This window comes from Apodemus sylvaticus, chromosome 23 (genome assembly GCF_947179515.1).
Source record: "Apodemus sylvaticus chromosome 23, mApoSyl1.1, whole genome shotgun sequence".
NCBI classification, from domain to species: domain Eukaryota; kingdom Metazoa; phylum Chordata; class Mammalia; order Rodentia; family Muridae; genus Apodemus; species Apodemus sylvaticus.
Genome location: NC_067494.1, coordinates 42,137,335 through 42,155,207, shown reverse-complemented (window position 1 = coordinate 42,155,207; position 17,873 = coordinate 42,137,335). Strand labels below are relative to the sequence as shown.

The following is a 17,873-nucleotide window of genomic DNA, read 5'->3' as shown; positions in this document are numbered from 1 at the left end:
TCTTTTTCATTACTTGAGATCATGGGGTGGTTCCAGGCTGGTTTGCATTACAGCTGATACAACAAATTCCCAGGTCATTTGGGGTGCAGGGCTCGTTAAGATGTTTTGACTGTAAACAAAACCTTGTTTGTGAGATTCGCAGAAAAAAAAAATTCCTGGCATAGGAGTAAGGCGGTCCTTGTAGGTCATGAGGGCTCAGCCTCAGCACCGTCCTTATTTATGATATAAAAAAGAAACAATGTGAGTACCTCTTTGTGCCGACTTCAGGCTGGCTTGTCATCCTGTGGTGTAGCTCACCCTGGCAAGGGTGGCCATTTTCCTCTGGCAGGCTGCCTCGGGTCCCGGTTTCCTGGCTACACTTTCTGTCCACGCTCTCCCACCCACCCCACTCGGATCCACTTTCTGTGTTTGCTTCCCAGCAGCCCCGGCTGCTCCTGTGAACGGTTCTCTGAGGGAGAAGGTTACCTCTGATTAGCAGGGCAGCTGCGGTCTCCACCCTGGTGGGGCAGAGGTGATAGACCCTGGATCGATTACAGCAAATGAATGCTGAGCGTCAGGAAGCTGGCAGGAGCTGATTGGCCCAGTGGTACAGCAACCATTGTCCTCCGTCTGTCTGTCTGTCTGTCTGTCTGTCTGTCTGTCTGTGCATCCACTCACCCAGATGCAATTTTTAATCTGTCATCCTATCTGCAAGTTTAAAAATGATTTTTTTAATATTTACTTACTTAATTTTGTGTGTGAATGTTTTGCCTGCGTATGCATTATATGTGTGCCTGTTACAAAGGACGCCAGAACAAAGTGCTATATCCTCTGGAACTGGAATTATCGATGGTTGTGAGCTACCATGTGAGTGCAGGGACTCGAACCAGGATCCAGGATCCTCTGAGTCTTTTTTTTTTTTTTGGTTTTTTGTATTTGGTTTTTTTGAGACAGGGTTTCTTTTCTTTTTTTTTTTTTTTTTCTTTTCTTTTCTTTTTTGTTTTTTGTTTTTTGGATTTTGGATTTTTTTTTTTTCCGAGACAGGGTTTCTCTGTATCGCCCTGGCTGTCCTGGAACTCACTCTGTAGACCAGGCTGCCCTCGAACTCAAAAATCCGCCTGCCTCTACCTTCCAGGGTGCTGGGATTACAGGCATGTGCCACCACCACCGCCCATCTCCCCTAAGTCTTTTATAATGATTCTAGCTGGAGAGAATTAGACAAACAGTACAGGTATGGCAAAGCAGAAATGATTATTCCCGGGGAGAAACTGAAGATAACACCTGTCATGGTTGTTCATGCTTGTATTTCTCAAATTTTGTATAATTCATGTGTATTTTGAGGTGAAGAATTTTGGAACATATTTTTTAAATGTCAGTCATGGTCTTGCAGCAACATGGGAAATAAGAAGTTAAGAGTTTTAACTCATTACAACCTGACTTTGTGCATTTACAAGACTATTTGGTATTTTAACCTGTTCAACATGAATAATAAATATATATAATATAAAACGAGTAACGAATAATAGCTCCTACTCTAAAGAAGATTGCAGAAAATTTATTCTGAGTCAAATATGAGTGGTCAAGGCCAGGAACAGCACTCCTGGGTGCCCTCAATGACTTGCACTGCTATAGAAAAGTCTGCATGTACTTTTCTAGCCCTAGATCAAAAGTACGTCATAGTAGAACACCCCAGTGATCCCAGTACTAGGGAAGTATAGGCAGGAGAATCAGGAGTACAAGGCCAGAGTCAGCTACTTGGTGAGCGAAGCCAATGTAGACTATTTAAGACCCTGTTTCAAAAACAAAAGAAATAAAAACATGTGATTCATTTAGCAGATATGTTGGTAGAAACATCAGAAGTCAGTAGTCTGCTAAGAATACATTCCAAAGATCCTATCATGTTGCAGAGTTCAAATCTACAGGGAAAAGGCCACAGACTCAATTCAAATTATAATTAAATGAATGTATTAATTACTACCATCAGGACCACAGCCACAGTGAAGGCGTGCCGTGCAGAGTGAGAAACTGTGTCACTCCGATCAGCTAGTGCGGAGCTGGCCCTCCCACTCTGTGTTACATACCAACAAGCAGACTTACAAAATCCAGAGGAGAGGCCGGTAATTCTCTCACCACGGAATTTACAATCCTGGGGAGGAGGCTGGGAATCAGAGTGGCCAAGAACTTATCTTTTAGGAATCTAGGATGGGTGTGTAACACAAAAAGGAGTTTTCTTTAGGCATCACAATTAAATATAAAGTTGGATCAGATACCGAGGCCTGTAATAACTGGTTATTAAGGAGACTGACAACAGCCCAAGATCATTGTGGCTCTGAGCCTTTGATAATCTGTCTCTTTATAATCAAAAGGTTCTGTTTAGCCAGTCAGCCTGCATAATTTTTACTATCAGTGTGGCTTCGTTAAGAGACCTTAAATTCATATATCTATAGCCAGCCACATATGTTATTATGAAACTGCATAGATAGCTTAATTTTTGCACCATAACATATAAAGTAGACACACGTGTACAATCGCCCACTTTGGGAAACAGGTTCATGCTGTCTCTGGGGATGTCAAAACAATTAAGGGTAGATTTACTTCCTTCACAGTCTAAAGGGATACAGTTCCCTGTCAGCTTGCTCTCTCCATTCTGCGTCTCTGCCCGGGCTCATGAGACATCATTCACATTCCTCCTGGGCCTGCCTTCCTCAGCTAAATCTCTATGGAAACACCCTTTTGTAAATGCCCGGAGGTGTATCTCCTAGGTGATTCTAAAGCCAGTCAAGTTGACAATGAAAAACAGCTACTTAAACCACAGGGCCTTAGGACCACACGTGCCTTGGACAGACTGGAGAAATGCATACCAGGGTTGAAATGCGTGTTAGCGTTAGAATGCATGTGGAGTACCAGATCCTAAAGCAGTCCTCATCAGCCACCACGGCTTCACCACCAGGCTCCTGTCTATAGGACGTGCCAGAGCTCAAGGAAGCTTGCAGTGGTCTAGAGTTCAGCAACCAAGCTGACTCTGCTCTACTCACAAAGCACTCACAAATCATAGAAGTCCCTCTGGCCTTCAGGATGATGACCGTAGCAGATGTTAACAGAAATGGGTTGACACCAGTGACCAGCCCTTGGCCGTCTCACCTTGGTACCAGCCACCGCCATCATGGGTTCACCTCTTGTGCTCCCGTGTCTCATGGAGCCCTGTTCCAAATGACTGTCACTTACTCAGCTAAAACTGAGTTCCCTCCCGGTCCCTAGGCATCAAGCCAAGGGCTGGGATTACAAGGATGACTCAAGCATGACCTTGGTCGGCAAAGACTCACTTTCTGCCAGAAAAACAGGAACAGAAACATAAATATCAAAGGTCCTTACAAAAGCCGCAAAATGCTGTAATTTAGAAATAAATACTGTTTCCTTCATAGCACATTCGTAAAGACTGGGAACTTTGACAATGAAAGGGCAAGACCTTGAAATGAAAATGAAATTGGTCTTTGAAGTTAGATGCCTCTCACTTTGGGTCTCAACAGGAAGCCAACCTGGGGTTGGGGATTGCTAACCTGAGGGCAGCCTCAGCTTCTGATTATAGGTGACCACCTCTTACTTGACCTCTGCTGACAGGGGACAGGCCCCAGCAGGGCAGGGCTCTCAAGCCCAGTGCCTCACACTGGAAACTTGCTGATGAATATGTGCGTGGGGCTGACAGCCTTTGGGTCTCTAAGGTTGTTGTGTCTAGTTAGCTAGCACCAATGTCACCAAGTAGCCCTGGAAATATTTTTTTTAAATCATTATTCAGGTTAATAAAATGACTCAAATATTTGTATTAAAGATGAAGATAAAGAAATAAATACCATAGGGGTCAAGGTGGAGGGTCTGTATTTCGAGTAACAGTTTGAGATACAGTTCCAGATCACAACACTTTTACACTAAAAATAAAAGTGGCCAGTTCTGCCTCTACATGGCTTAGCCAGCTCTTGAAGTAAGCAAGAAGTGTGAGGGCCTCTGACTGACCAGGCAGGTGCAGAATGAAGCACCCATCTGCATAGGCCCCCCTCCAGTCAAGGGTGTCCTAGTCCGTTTTCAACAGGATTAGGTGTTCAACATGTGAAATTTGGGGGACTAGGGAAGACACCCACCCCATAGCAGGCGGCTAAGTCAAGGATGATCTAATCCTTGATAACATGAATGCTGTAGCAAAGGCATCATGGCTTCCTGTGTTACAGACCCCGAAGGAACTGAAATTATCAGCTAACGACACATGCCACATGCTCATTGTAAGGAGCATGTGAAAATGAATCCCCAAGCCCACAGCACCCCGTGTTTTATATTTCCATCCGAGAGGACTCACAGGGAGGATGAGGAGTCTTACACCTGAGTTGATTTGAACCTAGGCAGCTAGCTCCTTGCAAAGCCCACGGTCCCGATTTCTGCTGTCACCAACTCCTGGAAGTTGGCCTTTCTCTCATTCCCTTGCCTTGATCTCTCTCCCGTGCCTTCCAGATATAGTCCCCTTTTTCCAGGGTCAAGAAGAAAGCAGAGGAAGTTGCAGGAGGGAGTTGGGAAATGAAGACTATAGAATCACAGGCTCCCGCACTTACACAACCATCAGTGCCTCTGAGCCTCAGAGACGAAAGCTAACAGGGTCACTTCACACTCGACAAAGCGTCTATCGAGAGGCCTGTGAAATCATTTATCACTTGCCTACAGATTAACCACTTGCTACATATTATTTATTATAATCACATTATAATCTCAGAACAAAGAGCTCTGTGCTATAAAACTGAGCAATGTTTTCTGAGCTGTCCTTCTTAGTTCATAAGCACACACCATGCGCCAAAACCACGCCCACGCAGGCAAAATGGCTGTCCGGCACTTGTCAAACAAGTTAATATTTGAGCTTGCCCGAGGGCACATTCATCTCAGAGACGTGTCTTCACTTCAAGGAAATGCACACTTCAACCCCATTTACAGAGTCTCAAATCTGAGCTTTCGCCTGTCTCTGCCAATCCAGGCCTATAGAGTGGATGAGAGAGCGGCGGAGCAAGCTCGCTGGGAGGAGGCCTCCAAGGAAACCATCAAGAAAACCACCAAGCCTTGTCCTCGCTGCCACGTGCCCATTGAAAAAAACGGTGAGTGTGAGCTGAGGCCTCCTGTAGGGGGGAGGGGAGGCTCGGGTGGCAGTCAGGGCTTCTGGGGGGGGGGGTGCACAGCCTGGGGCCAGCTAGGCAGAGTGTGAGCGCCTATATTCCAGCATGAAACGTCTCAACCCCCTAAACCCTCATTCCCCTCAAACTAACCCTTGGCAGAACTTTGGGATACTCTCTCATGCTAACAAATGCCGAGAAGCGGGCCAGAGTAGCAGCTTCCAAGGTAGTTTCTATGGGATGAAATTCCACCCTTGGACTGGAAGCAGAGGCGGTAAATGAAACTTTCTGGCGAGATGGTGGCCAGCAGTGGGTGACACTATCAGGGCCCGCGAAGAGAGAAGGCACACAAGATACACTAGTAGCCCTTCTTACAAATGACATCGGGCACTAGGCATCTGATGAGTCATCCGCTGTCACAACAGCACTTAAGCCCAATGTCCACACAACGTGTCCTCTGCCGACCCTTAGAGTCCAGACTGAGGGTTGCCATGTCAACGCCACTTGTCAGGTGATGCTGTCTAGATGTCCCCTCGCAGAGAATAATAACAAAAATGACTAATTTGTGAGGTGTGCTCGCTAAGTGCTTATCCCAAGTCCTCGGTAAGGACAGAGCACTTACTCCTCACAGGTTATTTGAGGACGTTGCTACCTTTAGGGTCAACATTCCAAACATGAATCAACACAGTAGAGCATTTCAGACTCTCTTTGGTAAAGATTTATTTAATCAGCTTGAATACCCACTCCCCGCCCCGAATGCACATACCCTCCTCCCTCTCATTCATATCCCTGAAGGCTGGAGCTCACGTTGGTTCTTGTGTCATTGCTGCAGGAGAGGCAAAGCCAAAACTGGCACCTGTGCCCGGCTCCTCTGTTCAAATGTCAACATTACTGGGCTTTGGAAAGGGACTTTCTCTTACACCCGCCAGCAAATCTGCTGTGACTTTTGAGAAATTAAAACAACTCTTTGGCTGGACAGTAGTGACACACACCTTTAATCCCAGTGCTTGGGAGGCAGAGGCAGGCAGATTTCTGAGTTCGAGGCCAGCCTGGTCTACAGAGTGAGTTCTAGGACAGCCAGGGCTACACAAAGAAACCCTAACAAACAAACAAACAAACAAACAACTCTTTGGTAATATCTCTGAATGAAACAAAATGAGGGCCAGCCAAGTTTTCTAGAATGTTCCATTTGGCATTCAATGGACTTAAGAGCATGTACGTCCCTGCTCAGATGGTTCCTCTTCAGCCCAGGCATTGTTGCACCAGGACTATCCCTTCCTGACGGGTGCAGTCACATCCACTGTTCTCAATAATCCTGGAGCCACATGGAAACTCCAGAGAGCTTAGACTAAAACATGACCCCCCTCACACACACACACACACACACACACACACACACACACACACACTTCCTACATTCATGGGCCTTGGCTCTCCAAGCGACTGGGGAACAACTCAGCTCTAACATGATCTGTCTCTGCTTGCCGTGTCTTTCATGTGCAGCTTGGAGCCCCCTTGAGCATGGAGAATTACCACGAATGCTTTGGAAACTACAGACTGCTGGTCCTCCACCCAGACCCAGCTACCTATATTTTCATGCTCACGCCAAGGTCTCCCAAAAGACTTTAGGGCTGTGCTCCCAAGGCCTATGCATTGGCGAGCATCCTTCACAGCACACAGCCTTGCACAGCACTTCAAGTCCACAGCATGGTATGTCATGCGAAGGACATTTGAAAGAAGAAGATCCAGGCATCAGCACCATTTAAGGACACCGCCTTCCCTGCAGCAGACACACAGAACCAAATTGAGCTCCACACTCCGAGAGCCATTGCTCGTGCCAAACACAGCTCTTTCTCCAAAGGGGACAAGAGAGGGTTGTTTCTGAGCCACACTTGAGTGGCCATGCCATGGGACTCAGATCCGAGTTGCCCAGAACAGCATGTCCCATGGTGGGAGAGACTACGCAAACTTTTAGATTCCTTGAGCAAAGACAAAAGATTCCAACGTCCTTGCTTTTATTCACTAGGTAGATTAGCGGGGTCCACGCCATCCTCGGGTGCTGTCAGATCACAGCCTTAGCTTGAGGACTGGAAAAAGCCTCAGTTCTGAAAGATCTGCCCTACAGACAGGAAGCCATTAGGTCAGGTGCAGAAACCTGTAGCATCCCATTGCCCCACATTCATGAGTAAAGTCAAGAATTCTGCAGGATCTGTACCACAGTCTCCTTCCGGTCACACACCCATCCTTAATGAGTAGGTCCCACAGCTATGGTGGGCAACCAGTCTGCGTCTATGTAGCTGAGAAGCGAATAGACCTAGAAAGTAGAATGAGGATTTGTGGTGGGAATAGCTGGGGATGAGAAGCTGGCAGGTGGACCTTGTGGCTTTCCCCTTCAACCCGTTCTACGGCTCTGGCATCTTGAACACCTTGGGGTCTCCAAGGCAACGTCAACTTTATGGCTTCTTGTCCCAATGTCTGGCATCCACGTGTGATCTGAGCTCCTCCAAAGGGCATGGGTCACTTCTCCAGCTCTGCCGTCTGTAGCATTCTAGGCTCTGGTTGACTCTACTCCAGCGGCTGCTGTTCCTGGTGGTGGCATCTCCAATTTGCTGGAATCCTCCACTGTATCTAGACTTCACCGATAGCCTTTCATAGACTCTTCTATGGCCTCTCATAGTACTAAGCCTCAGCTGCTATTCATGACCTCTTCATGTCTATAAAACCAGTACCACTTGGGTGATTCTTACACATTACCAATTCCAGTTGCAGCATGAGGTACAACCTTGGCTATCTCTGGAACCTGGCTTCTTTGTGCTCTCAGAAAGCGCCTCCCAGAAGGTTTCTCCTCAGTGATGCTGGTCTCTTCTTAATCACTGCTAATTTCTTAGCTCTAGCTAAAGAGCATCAGTTGTCCCAGTAGTCCATTTTACTCTTGACTCTAAAGCCAGAGCCACATGGCTGAAGCTGCCAAGTTCTGATGATTACTGGAACTAGAACACGGTCCCCCTTGTTCTATTAGATCTATTAGATTATCACCAGCTTTTCTGTTTTCCAACTCATTTGCTGCTTAAGCTTGCCTGTCCTGGAACTTGTTCTGCAAACTCACCTTGAACTCAGAGATGTACAGGGCTCTGTCTCCTGGGATTCTGGGATGCTGGGATTAAAGGTGTGTACTACCACGCCTTTAAGCTTTTCTTCACCTAGAACTTGCTCTGCCCCAGGCTGGCCGAGAGATTTCGGAGATCTGCAGGCCTTTATCTCCTGGGATTAAAGGTGTGTACCACCACGCCTGGGCCTAAATTTTTCTTCTTTCTTTCTTTCTTTCTTTCTTTCTTTCTTTCTTTCTTTCTTTCTTTCTTTCTTTCTTTCTTTCTTTCTCCCCCCCCCCCAACAGGGTTTCTCTGTGTAGCCCTGGCTGTCCTGGATTGCTAGGATTACAGGCTTGCGTCACCACTGCTCAGCGACCTAAATTTTTCATAGTCCCTCAAGATTGGGACCAAAAGCATGTGTCCACCATTTCTGGATTATAGATCATTTCAGATTAAAATTCCAAATGAAAACAATAATGGAGTAATGATAACTCCTAGATATGACTATCCCTTGTTGAACTGCAAAAGCATAAACAGTAAGCTTGGCTGGGTGGGATCTTGCCCCAAGTTCACCACTCCCTTAATCTCTTCATGCCCTTGAATGCGGGATTTAGCTCCATTCCACTTCCTGGTGCCCTCCCCCCCCCCCAATACCTGAACCATACATTTTGTATTTTTCCTTTCTTGGCTTGCTCCTTTTCATCAAAGCATCCTTCATAAGAGTGAACTTTAGAAACCACACAACAGAATTTATACCATGTTGTTCTGAGACTTCCTTTGTCAAAGCAATTAATCTCTTCACCTTAAGCCTCAGGCAGACTATTCACACAATGGCAAAAAGCAGCCATATTCTTCACCAAAATATCACAAGAACAGTCTTTTAAAAAAATATTTATTTTATGTATACATGAGTACACTGTCACTGTCTTCAGGCACTCCAGAAGAGCGCATTAGATCCAATAACAAATGACCGTGAGCCACCAAGTGGTTGCTGGGAATTGAACTCATGACCTTTGGAAGAGCACCCAGTGCTCTTAGCCACTGAGCCATCTCACCAGCCCACAAGAACAATCTTTAGGCCAGATACTAAAATTCTCCACCACTCAAACATCTTGGGCCAGTAGGCCTACTCAGTCAAATCGCCCTCAGCAGCACCACCTTCCATTCCTACTCCATTAAGCCCCACTTTAAGCATTCTACTGCTTCCCGAATCCAAAGTCCTTAAAATCCACATTGCTCCAAACAAAAACATGGTCAGGCCGATCACAGCAACACCCCAGTCCCCTGGTACCAACTTCTGTCTTAGTTAGGGTTTGCATGGATGTGAAGAGACGCCATGGCCAAGGCAACTCTTAAAAGGACAGCATCTGATTGGGGCTGGCTTACAGGTTCAGAGATTCACTCCATTATCAGCAAGGTGGGAGCATGGCAGCACCCAGGCAGGCAAGGCGCAGGAGGAACTGAGAGTTCTGCATCTTTATCTATGGGAAGCTAAGAGCAGGCTGACTCCCCTAGGAGGGGGGGGTGTCTTAAAACCCACCCCCACAGTGACACACCACCTCCCACAAGGCCACACCCTTCCCCAACAAGGCCACACCTCCTAATAATGCCACTCCCTGGGCCAAGCATATTCAAACCACCACAAGTGGACCAGTGGACAGGGCCTAGCAGTTCACTCTATACAAAGACTTGAAAAAACACAAGGTAACTATGACAAGACCATTTCTCTAGTATCCCAGAGAAATGCGGATTTGACCTCAGGCAAGGAAGAAGTGGCGGACCACAGGTGCCAAGACAGCAAACTGTGGTCGTCACTCCTGGCCTGTACGGAAAGCCCCTTACCCGCCAGCCTTCCCAGGCACAGTGTGTAGACCCAGCGTGGGAGATGAGGGGCTCAAACTTGACTCCCTAAGGCAGGGAACTATTCAGAGGAGATGACCTGATCTGTGGAGACACAGGCCACAGCGCAGGCACGGGGGCGGAGCTGAGGAGCCAAGCAGATCATCGATAGACTCCGGACTGTTTCCTGCGGGATCATTTCTTAGAAATGCTGTACTGGGCTATAAATAATGCCTGCTGAGCGTTAGCCTCTGACACCGAAACCTAAATTGCACCCCTACTTATCAACTCAGCACCATTAGACCAAAAGCAGGTCCTAGGGTCAAGAAACTCCACAGAGTCGTTCCCAGCCCGGCTTTCTATTATAATTTCTTCATTTATAAAATGCAGTCTCTCAGGCCAGCAGGTTCGCCCAGCAGGCAAAGACACTTGCCACCAAGCCTGATGGCCTGAATCTGATCCCTGGGATCTGTGTGGTTGAAGGAGAGAACTGACTTCCGCGAGTTATCCTCTGACCTCCGTACATAGTCCCCTTCAAACAAGAAATAAGCAAATAAACTCAATGCACACTTTTTTTTCCAAGATTTATTTATTTTACATATATGAGTACACTATCACTATCTTCAGACACACCTGAAGAGGGCGTCAGATCTCACTACAGATGGTTGTGAGCCACCACGTGGTTGCTGGGATTTGAACTCAGGACCTCTGGGAGAGCAGTCAGTGCTCTTAACCACAGAGCCATCTCTCTAGCCCCACACTTTTTTGTTGTTTTAAAGACAAGATTTAGGGGTAAGGAGATGGCTCAGTGGTTAAGAGCACCGACTGTTCTTCTAGAGGACCCAGGTTCAAGTCCCAGCGCCCACATGGCAGCTCACAACTATAACTCGTTTCAAGGGATCCACGGCACCAGATATGCATGTGGTGCGCATCCCTGTGCATGAAGACAAAATACCCAAACACAAAGAAAAGTAAAATATTTACATGGCACCTTATCTCCATTATCAAATGGAACATGTTGTGTACGTTCTAATATTTTCCATGGTTTTAGTGTTTATTTTTTAAGTTAGCATGAAAAAGAAGGAACTTCATTCTGAATTTTTTTTAAGATTTTTTTTTTATGTGCTTGGATGTTGTGCCTGCAGGCATGTCTATATACCCTGTGCATGCCTGGTACCCATGGAGGGTATTGGACCCTCAAAAGATGGAGTTACAAACAGCTGTGAACTGCTACATGTGTGGTAGGAATTCAACTCAGATCACTAGGAGAGTAGCGAGTGCTCCTAGCCATCTCTCCAGACACTGACATTTTTGTATCTACTCCTATAAGATCCTCCTCCATTCCTCATTTCCAGATGGTCCCTACACCCACCCCCCAAAATTTCCCTTCTGCCTTCAAGTTCTTTACATATATGTATCATTAAATCTAAATTCCACACAAGAAAGAAGACCTGGTGTTTTATCTCTCCGACCCCCATCACCCTCTTCCTTCCTCCTTTCTCCTCAGGACCTTTGCTTCCTCCACAAAGTCCCTCCTGCCATTTCTTCTTCCCAGTCACCAGAGCCTAGTGGATTAGCATCGGCACATTACGGTATAGCACAAACCAGGAGATCAGTAGGCCACGAGTTTCCGCCATTGTCCATATATCTTTGACCAGAAGACAGTTCAGTGGAGCATGCTGTTGAGAGGCTGCGCTTCAGCCCAGCAGTGGTGGTGCATGCCTTTAAGTGGAGGTAGAGGCAGGCGGATTTCTGAGTTCGAGGCCAGCCTGGTCTACAGAGTGAGTTCCAGGACAGCCAGGGCTAGAAACCCTGTCTCAAAAAAAACAAAACAAAACAAAACAAAACAAAAAAACAAAACAAAAAAACAAAAAAAACAAAAACAAAAAACAAAAAAACTAAAAACCAAGTCTGCGCTTCTAGAATCCCAGTTCCAAGGGTACCTCCATATTACAGAGTCTAACAGGAGCCAACTGTATGTTAACTAACAAGAAGGAAAGAGATGCCAAGCACCAGCTTGGAGAGGGTTTCTGGGCTCTGTAGTCTGCTCAAGATAGCTTTTCAGATAGCACTTTCTCTCTCTCTCTCTCTCTCTCTCTCTCTCTCTCTCTCACACACACACACACACACACACACACATACACACACACACACACACACATGCACACACACGCACGCGCACACACACACACGCGTGTGCTCTGCTCTAAACAGCTTTTTCTTGCTATTCTAAAAAACTCTGGTTGAGGGCAGTGGTGGCATACACCTTTAATCCCAGCACTTGGGAGGCAGAGACAGGAGGATTTCTGAGTTCAAGGCCAGCCTAGTCTGAGTTCCAGGACAGCCTGGGCTACACAGAGAAACCCTGTCTCAACAAACAAACAAACAAACAAACAAAAGAAAAACAACAACAAAAAAAAAACCCTCTGGTTGAGAAAGCTAGCCTTCTCCTCAAGAGCTCTCTCTGGTAGCAAAAATGCTATAAGTTCTATGGATAACTCATGGGTTTGCTGACTAAAGTCAGAAAAGCTGCTATAAAAAAATTCTTGGATCTTCCAACCAAGTCAGAAATCCTGTTAGAAAAATTCTAAAAATAATGCTTGGGTTTTCCAATCAAAATCAGAAAACCAGAAGAAAATCTAAAAAAGCTGTGTTTGCTCTTCAGACACTCTTCTCTGGATAGCTACTCGAAAACACCCCAAAAGAGCTGTGTCAGCTCTCTAAGTAATTCTTGGGTTTTCTGTCAAAAAAAAAAAAAAATTCCTGTTAGGAAACCGTTCTAAAAGTGCTATGAAAAATTCTCAAAAGAGCTGTGTTTGCTGTCCATGGATTTTCTAACTAAAATCAGAAACCCTGTTTAAACAATTTCTTGAAGAGTCATGTTCATTCTCCAGAGATCTCCAGATAGCTCAGCTCTTGATAGAAAAAAAAATTTTTTTAAAAAGAACTGCTATCACTTTCTGCTAGCTGATCTTACGCAAACCAAAAGCCCAGTTTTAAATTTTCATATCAGTTCAGTTATTTATTCCAGGTTCCCTCTCGACCATCCCAGGAACCCCCATTCAGTGACCTTTGCCGCTATACTCTTGGGAAGAGACAGCAAGCAGAAGCCCGGACAATAAGATAGCTGGGTGGGATCCCGCCCTGGAATGCTCATTCTGACCTGACCAGTCCTGGACCTAAATTCGCTCTGTCCCAGGCTGACCTTGAACTCAGGGATCTGCCTGTTTTGTTTTGTTTTTTAATCTTTACTCACAGTGTAGTGCCTCTGTCCGTTTAGACCTGTGAAGCTCCTTATATAATTCCTATTGCATCCTTACGTTTTTTGCATAGTTGAGACATTGTATATATTTTCGAGCTCATGTATTTAAAGTTCTTTTCCACAGTCTTTTTTTTTAAAGATTTATTTATTATTATATGTAAGTACACTGTAGCTGTCTTTAGACACACCACAAGAGGGTGTCAGATCTCATTATGTATGGTTGTGAGCCATCGTGTAGTAGCTGGGATTTGAACTCAGGACCTTCAGTCAGGGCTCTTAACTTAAAGGCTATCTAGAAGGTCCCAGCACTTACCACTCTGCAAAGACATTAGCCACACCTTTGACTCCCTCTGATTATCCTGGAGTCATTAATGTGAACAGGGAAGACCTTCCTCAGGAACTTGAGAGAATGTACGTATTGTACAAACAAACCCGATGCCCACAGCAGCCAGGGACACTCGTGGAGCCTCAAGCCCTGCTGGCCCTGTCCTAGGGGCGGGAGACATGTCATTCCACCCCCACAAAGGCCTTGTGGGACTCTGTATAGAGAGCTCTTGATAAAACTCTCTGTACCTATCCTCCTCCTCACAGTGAGCACTGCTTTCTACAAAGAGTTACAATGCTAGCATTTTGGATCTGTGAGGGGTGAGAGAGAAAAAACAATCCTTACATAGTGTAACAAAGTTTTCACGTGTGCCCTAATAGCCTGTAAGATATTTTAGAAAGACTTAAAAGATGTCACATAGCCACACTATTCCAATGTATTATGTACACACTCTAAAACAGGGCCCTGTCTTTGATGGCAAGTATTTTTAAATTTTCTCCTGTATTTTTCGCACACCTAGAATCTTTTATGATCTGTCAAACAAAAACAAAACCAGGTGGAAAATAGGGGGGTTTTAAACGTGTTATACCAAGACAAATGCCTGTGGGCCCAGAAATATTTGAGACTGGTGTTAGCTCTCGTGTGAGCTTTTTATTAATAAAAGTTAGACAGTCTTGAGACAACTACTTGGATACCTTGGCAAGAAAAAAAAGTTATCTAACAATAAGATAACTGGTGAAAATGGATAACAGCCCATTTAGAGTCGAGTCTAGCATCACTTAAATAGAGACTGCTTTGCTTGATATCAAATTGTTCTCTGCAGGCAACTCCACGGTCCCCCTGCCTCTCATGGGGGACTGAGTGTCTGAGCCCAGAATCCAACAGCTATGGAAGGGAAGGGGCAATCTCAAAGCAGGTCCCTTGATACCTGCTTTGAGATTGCCTGTGGACAAGACAATCCCTGTTCCAAGAGGAACCCAGGGTGTCTCTCGGCCCTTCCTCAAGCTGTAATGTAGGACAGTAGCACACACACCTCACGTGAGCTTCCTTTCTGACTTTTTGCTGGGTTTTTTGTGGGTTTTTTTGGTTTTTTTTATCTTTTTAAGACAAGGTTCCGTATAAGCTAGGGTGACCTGGAACACACCCTGTAGCAGAGTATGACCTTGAATTTTTTTTGTTTGTTTTTCCTTTTTTTTTTTTTTTAAAGATTTATTTATTGTTATATGTAAGTATACTGTAGCTATCTTCAGATCTCATTATGGATGGTTGTGAGTCACCATGCGGTTACTGGGATTTGAACTCAGGACCTTTGGGAAAACAGTCAGTGTTCTTAACCGTTGAGCCATCTCTCCAGCCCTTTTGTTGTTGTTGTTGTTTTGTTTTGTTTTGTTTTTGAGACAAAGTTTCTCTGTGGAGCCCTGGCTGTCCTGGAACTCTCTATAGACCTTGAATGACCTTGAATTCTTGATCCTCCTGCCTCCAACCTCCAGAGTTTAGGAGACCACATGTGTGCACCACCACGCCTGGTTTACACAGTGTTAAGGGTTCAAACCCAGTGTTCCACACATGCTAAGCATGCACTCAACCAGCTGAGCCTTTTGAATACCACTACAGAACGCATTCTCTATTAAAATAGTATACTGTCCCAACTCCCGTTGATAAATTTTGCTGAGCCAAGTAATACTGAATAAATATGGAAAAATAAAGAGATATAAACCCTGGTGTATATATACTAAGTTACTAAATTCTTAATATGAATTTAAAATCGTGAGTTTATTATGGTTATATTTTTAAATGAGGAATCAGCAGTCTATAAACACGATCGATTTGTGTCTAAATGCATGGGGGAAAGAGGAGACCCTCAGATATCCGGATGGGATTTGATCCATTTCTCCAGAGCGTCCCTACTGAAGAGCTGCTTCCCCTGCTAACCAGCTCTGGTTCAGAGTCTCTCTGCTCTCAGTTGCTTGGGGTTTGCTCACGACAAGAGCTGTTTCTGGGATGGCACGTGGGCACGGGGAACGAGGGCTCGCCCGGTGTTTGTTACAAACCCACAGCGTCTGTGTCCTTTGTCCCCACAGGAGGATGCATGCACATGAAGTGTCCGCAGCCACAGTGCAAGCTGGAGTGGTGTTGGAATTGCGGTTGTGAGTGGAACCGAGCCTGCATGGGGGATCACTGGTTTGATGTGTAGAGAGTGATGTCCCTTGGCCCTGGCCGCATGACGTCACGGGAAGCCCCACTACCTTCGTTAGCCATTTCTTTTTCTCGATGCCTATAAGCCCATCCACGCACGCGCACAGACACAGGCTGCAGATTACAGAAGCAGCCCCTAGGTCCTTTCCAGGGCGGACCCAGAGAATCTCAGCACCTGCTGGCCCCAGCGGGAGGCGCTTCCAGCCTCCGGGCTCATGCAAATGTCGGAGCTGGGCTGGGAGTGCACCCTTGTTTTGGATTCTCATCCCAGCGAGAATTTGAGTTACCTGGTCATGAGTTTTCCAGGCGCAACCTCCCGCCGTCCGCTTCACTGAATCCAAGTAAAAGCCATGGGTGAAGTGGGAACTGCTTTCCAGGGCCGTTGCCACGCCCTGGGTAAATCATACCTCTGTGGATTCTCAGAAGCGCGCCTGAGATCTGAGGAAAGCAATCATCTATTCCCTGAGGGCCCTCGGCTGCCGCCAAAACTATTTGTTTATCCCCCAAATCCCATCTTTATAAACGGTGCTGATGAGATTACAATCCCTCTGTATACTAATCAGCTTATCAACCAAGTGAGAACCTAGGAAAGCTAATTGGATCGCAGACTGTTTAAATCACAGGGAGGGCACGGAAGTCAAACTCTTTCTGTTCCTTTACTTATATGCAACTTTAGAAAGAAATGATCTTTTTTTTTTCCCTGAAAATATTACAAAGTCTGTAATTTGGTTTGTAGTATTCCTACTGCAGCCTGGAAGTCTAACTCATTCATTTGGCTTCACTGTGAATTTAACAGAGAAAGTGCCTATAAGGGGAGCATTTTTTTTTTTAGAGACAATCCCGTGATGCTGTTCCAATGCTAACAACAGGGTCAAGATACACAATGTTTATAGAAGAAGCATCTCTAGGCCATCTAAATGAGAACAGGCCTGACTCTTCCACCAGAAATGAGGACACCCTCTGCATATCTGCCCCCTCCTCAGGACAAAAACCACACACTGGAATAACCTTCAGATCAATATCCATCACACTCGAATGTTAATCTTTCAAGGTTTACTTTTCTTTTTCCTGTTTTTTTTTTTATTTGTTTTGCTTTTGCATTTTGGGGGAGTGGTGGCAGGGGGCTTCCAGACCTGAGTCCTAGAGCTAAAAATCATATAGAAATGAGGGCATTGGTATCTCACGGTATGAGGAAAGGTCAGATATGCAGGTCCCAGTGGCCCAAGACTCCACCCAGACAGGTCCTGAATGAGTGTCATACATGGACCCAAAATGAAGAAAACCACCTGTCACATAGTACTCAGGTATCTGATGTCACCATCACTATTTTTTTTTCTTTACACCATCGCGCTCACCTCTGCCTCCTTCCACACCCATGGGCCATGATGGGGTCGGGAAGCCAGGACGATGTTTGCTGTCCTGTTCTGGGTAAAGGGGCTCCCTGAAGCTCTGTAGCCCTCCAGTGTGGTCCCTTTTCCTTTCTAGCGGTTGCACATGCTTTCTTCAGAATACAATAGTGATTCTTAGAATAACCCAAAGGAAAGGCATCCGCAGTGTGCGAGCATGAATCACAGCCCGCATTGTGTGAGTGTGAATAGTGGGATAGAAAGCGGATGTCAGAAGGGCGGAAATCAAACCTCTGTGAAGCAATCTTCCTCTTTCTGTGAAATGTATTAAGAAATACCCGAAGTCTGTGTCTGTGGTGGTACCCAGACTGTCAATCAGTAAAGACCCAGACCGTCAATAAAAGAATCAAAAGAACATTTGAGCCTATTCTTGGGGATGCGTTTCTGATAAATTTTGGAGATATGGGAGGGAAGATGGGCTGCATTTCTCTGTGATCTCATCTGTGTTTACAGAAGGGGCATTTCTAGACCATCTAAATGAGAACTCCGGAAGCAGGCTTGGAAGCATCACCCACGGGGTGGGGGCGTGGAGGGAGCGGGAAATGGCCTCTTTTCTTTCCATGGTTAACCTCAGGGATTCTGTTCTCTTAACTATCAAAATTTCAAAACAAGATCTCATTCTGACACCTCACCGTT

General features: G+C 45.6%; 1 protein-coding gene across 1 annotated transcript in view; it reads left to right on the top strand.

The window, feature by feature from the left end:
* The window catches only part of Prkn (parkin RBR E3 ubiquitin protein ligase), a 1,193,927-nt gene extending 1,176,343 nt beyond the window's left edge, over positions 1–17,584 (top strand). Inside the window, exons 11-12 of the mRNA XM_052169367.1 lie at positions 4,988–5,105; positions 15,717–17,584. Of these exons, the coding sequence (XP_052025327.1) occupies positions 4,988–5,105; positions 15,717–15,829 (231 nt within the window). The 3' untranslated portion in view covers positions 15,830–17,584. The remainder of the gene's footprint in view (positions 1–4,987; positions 5,106–15,716) is intronic.
* Positions 17,585–17,873: the final 289 nt, after the last annotated feature.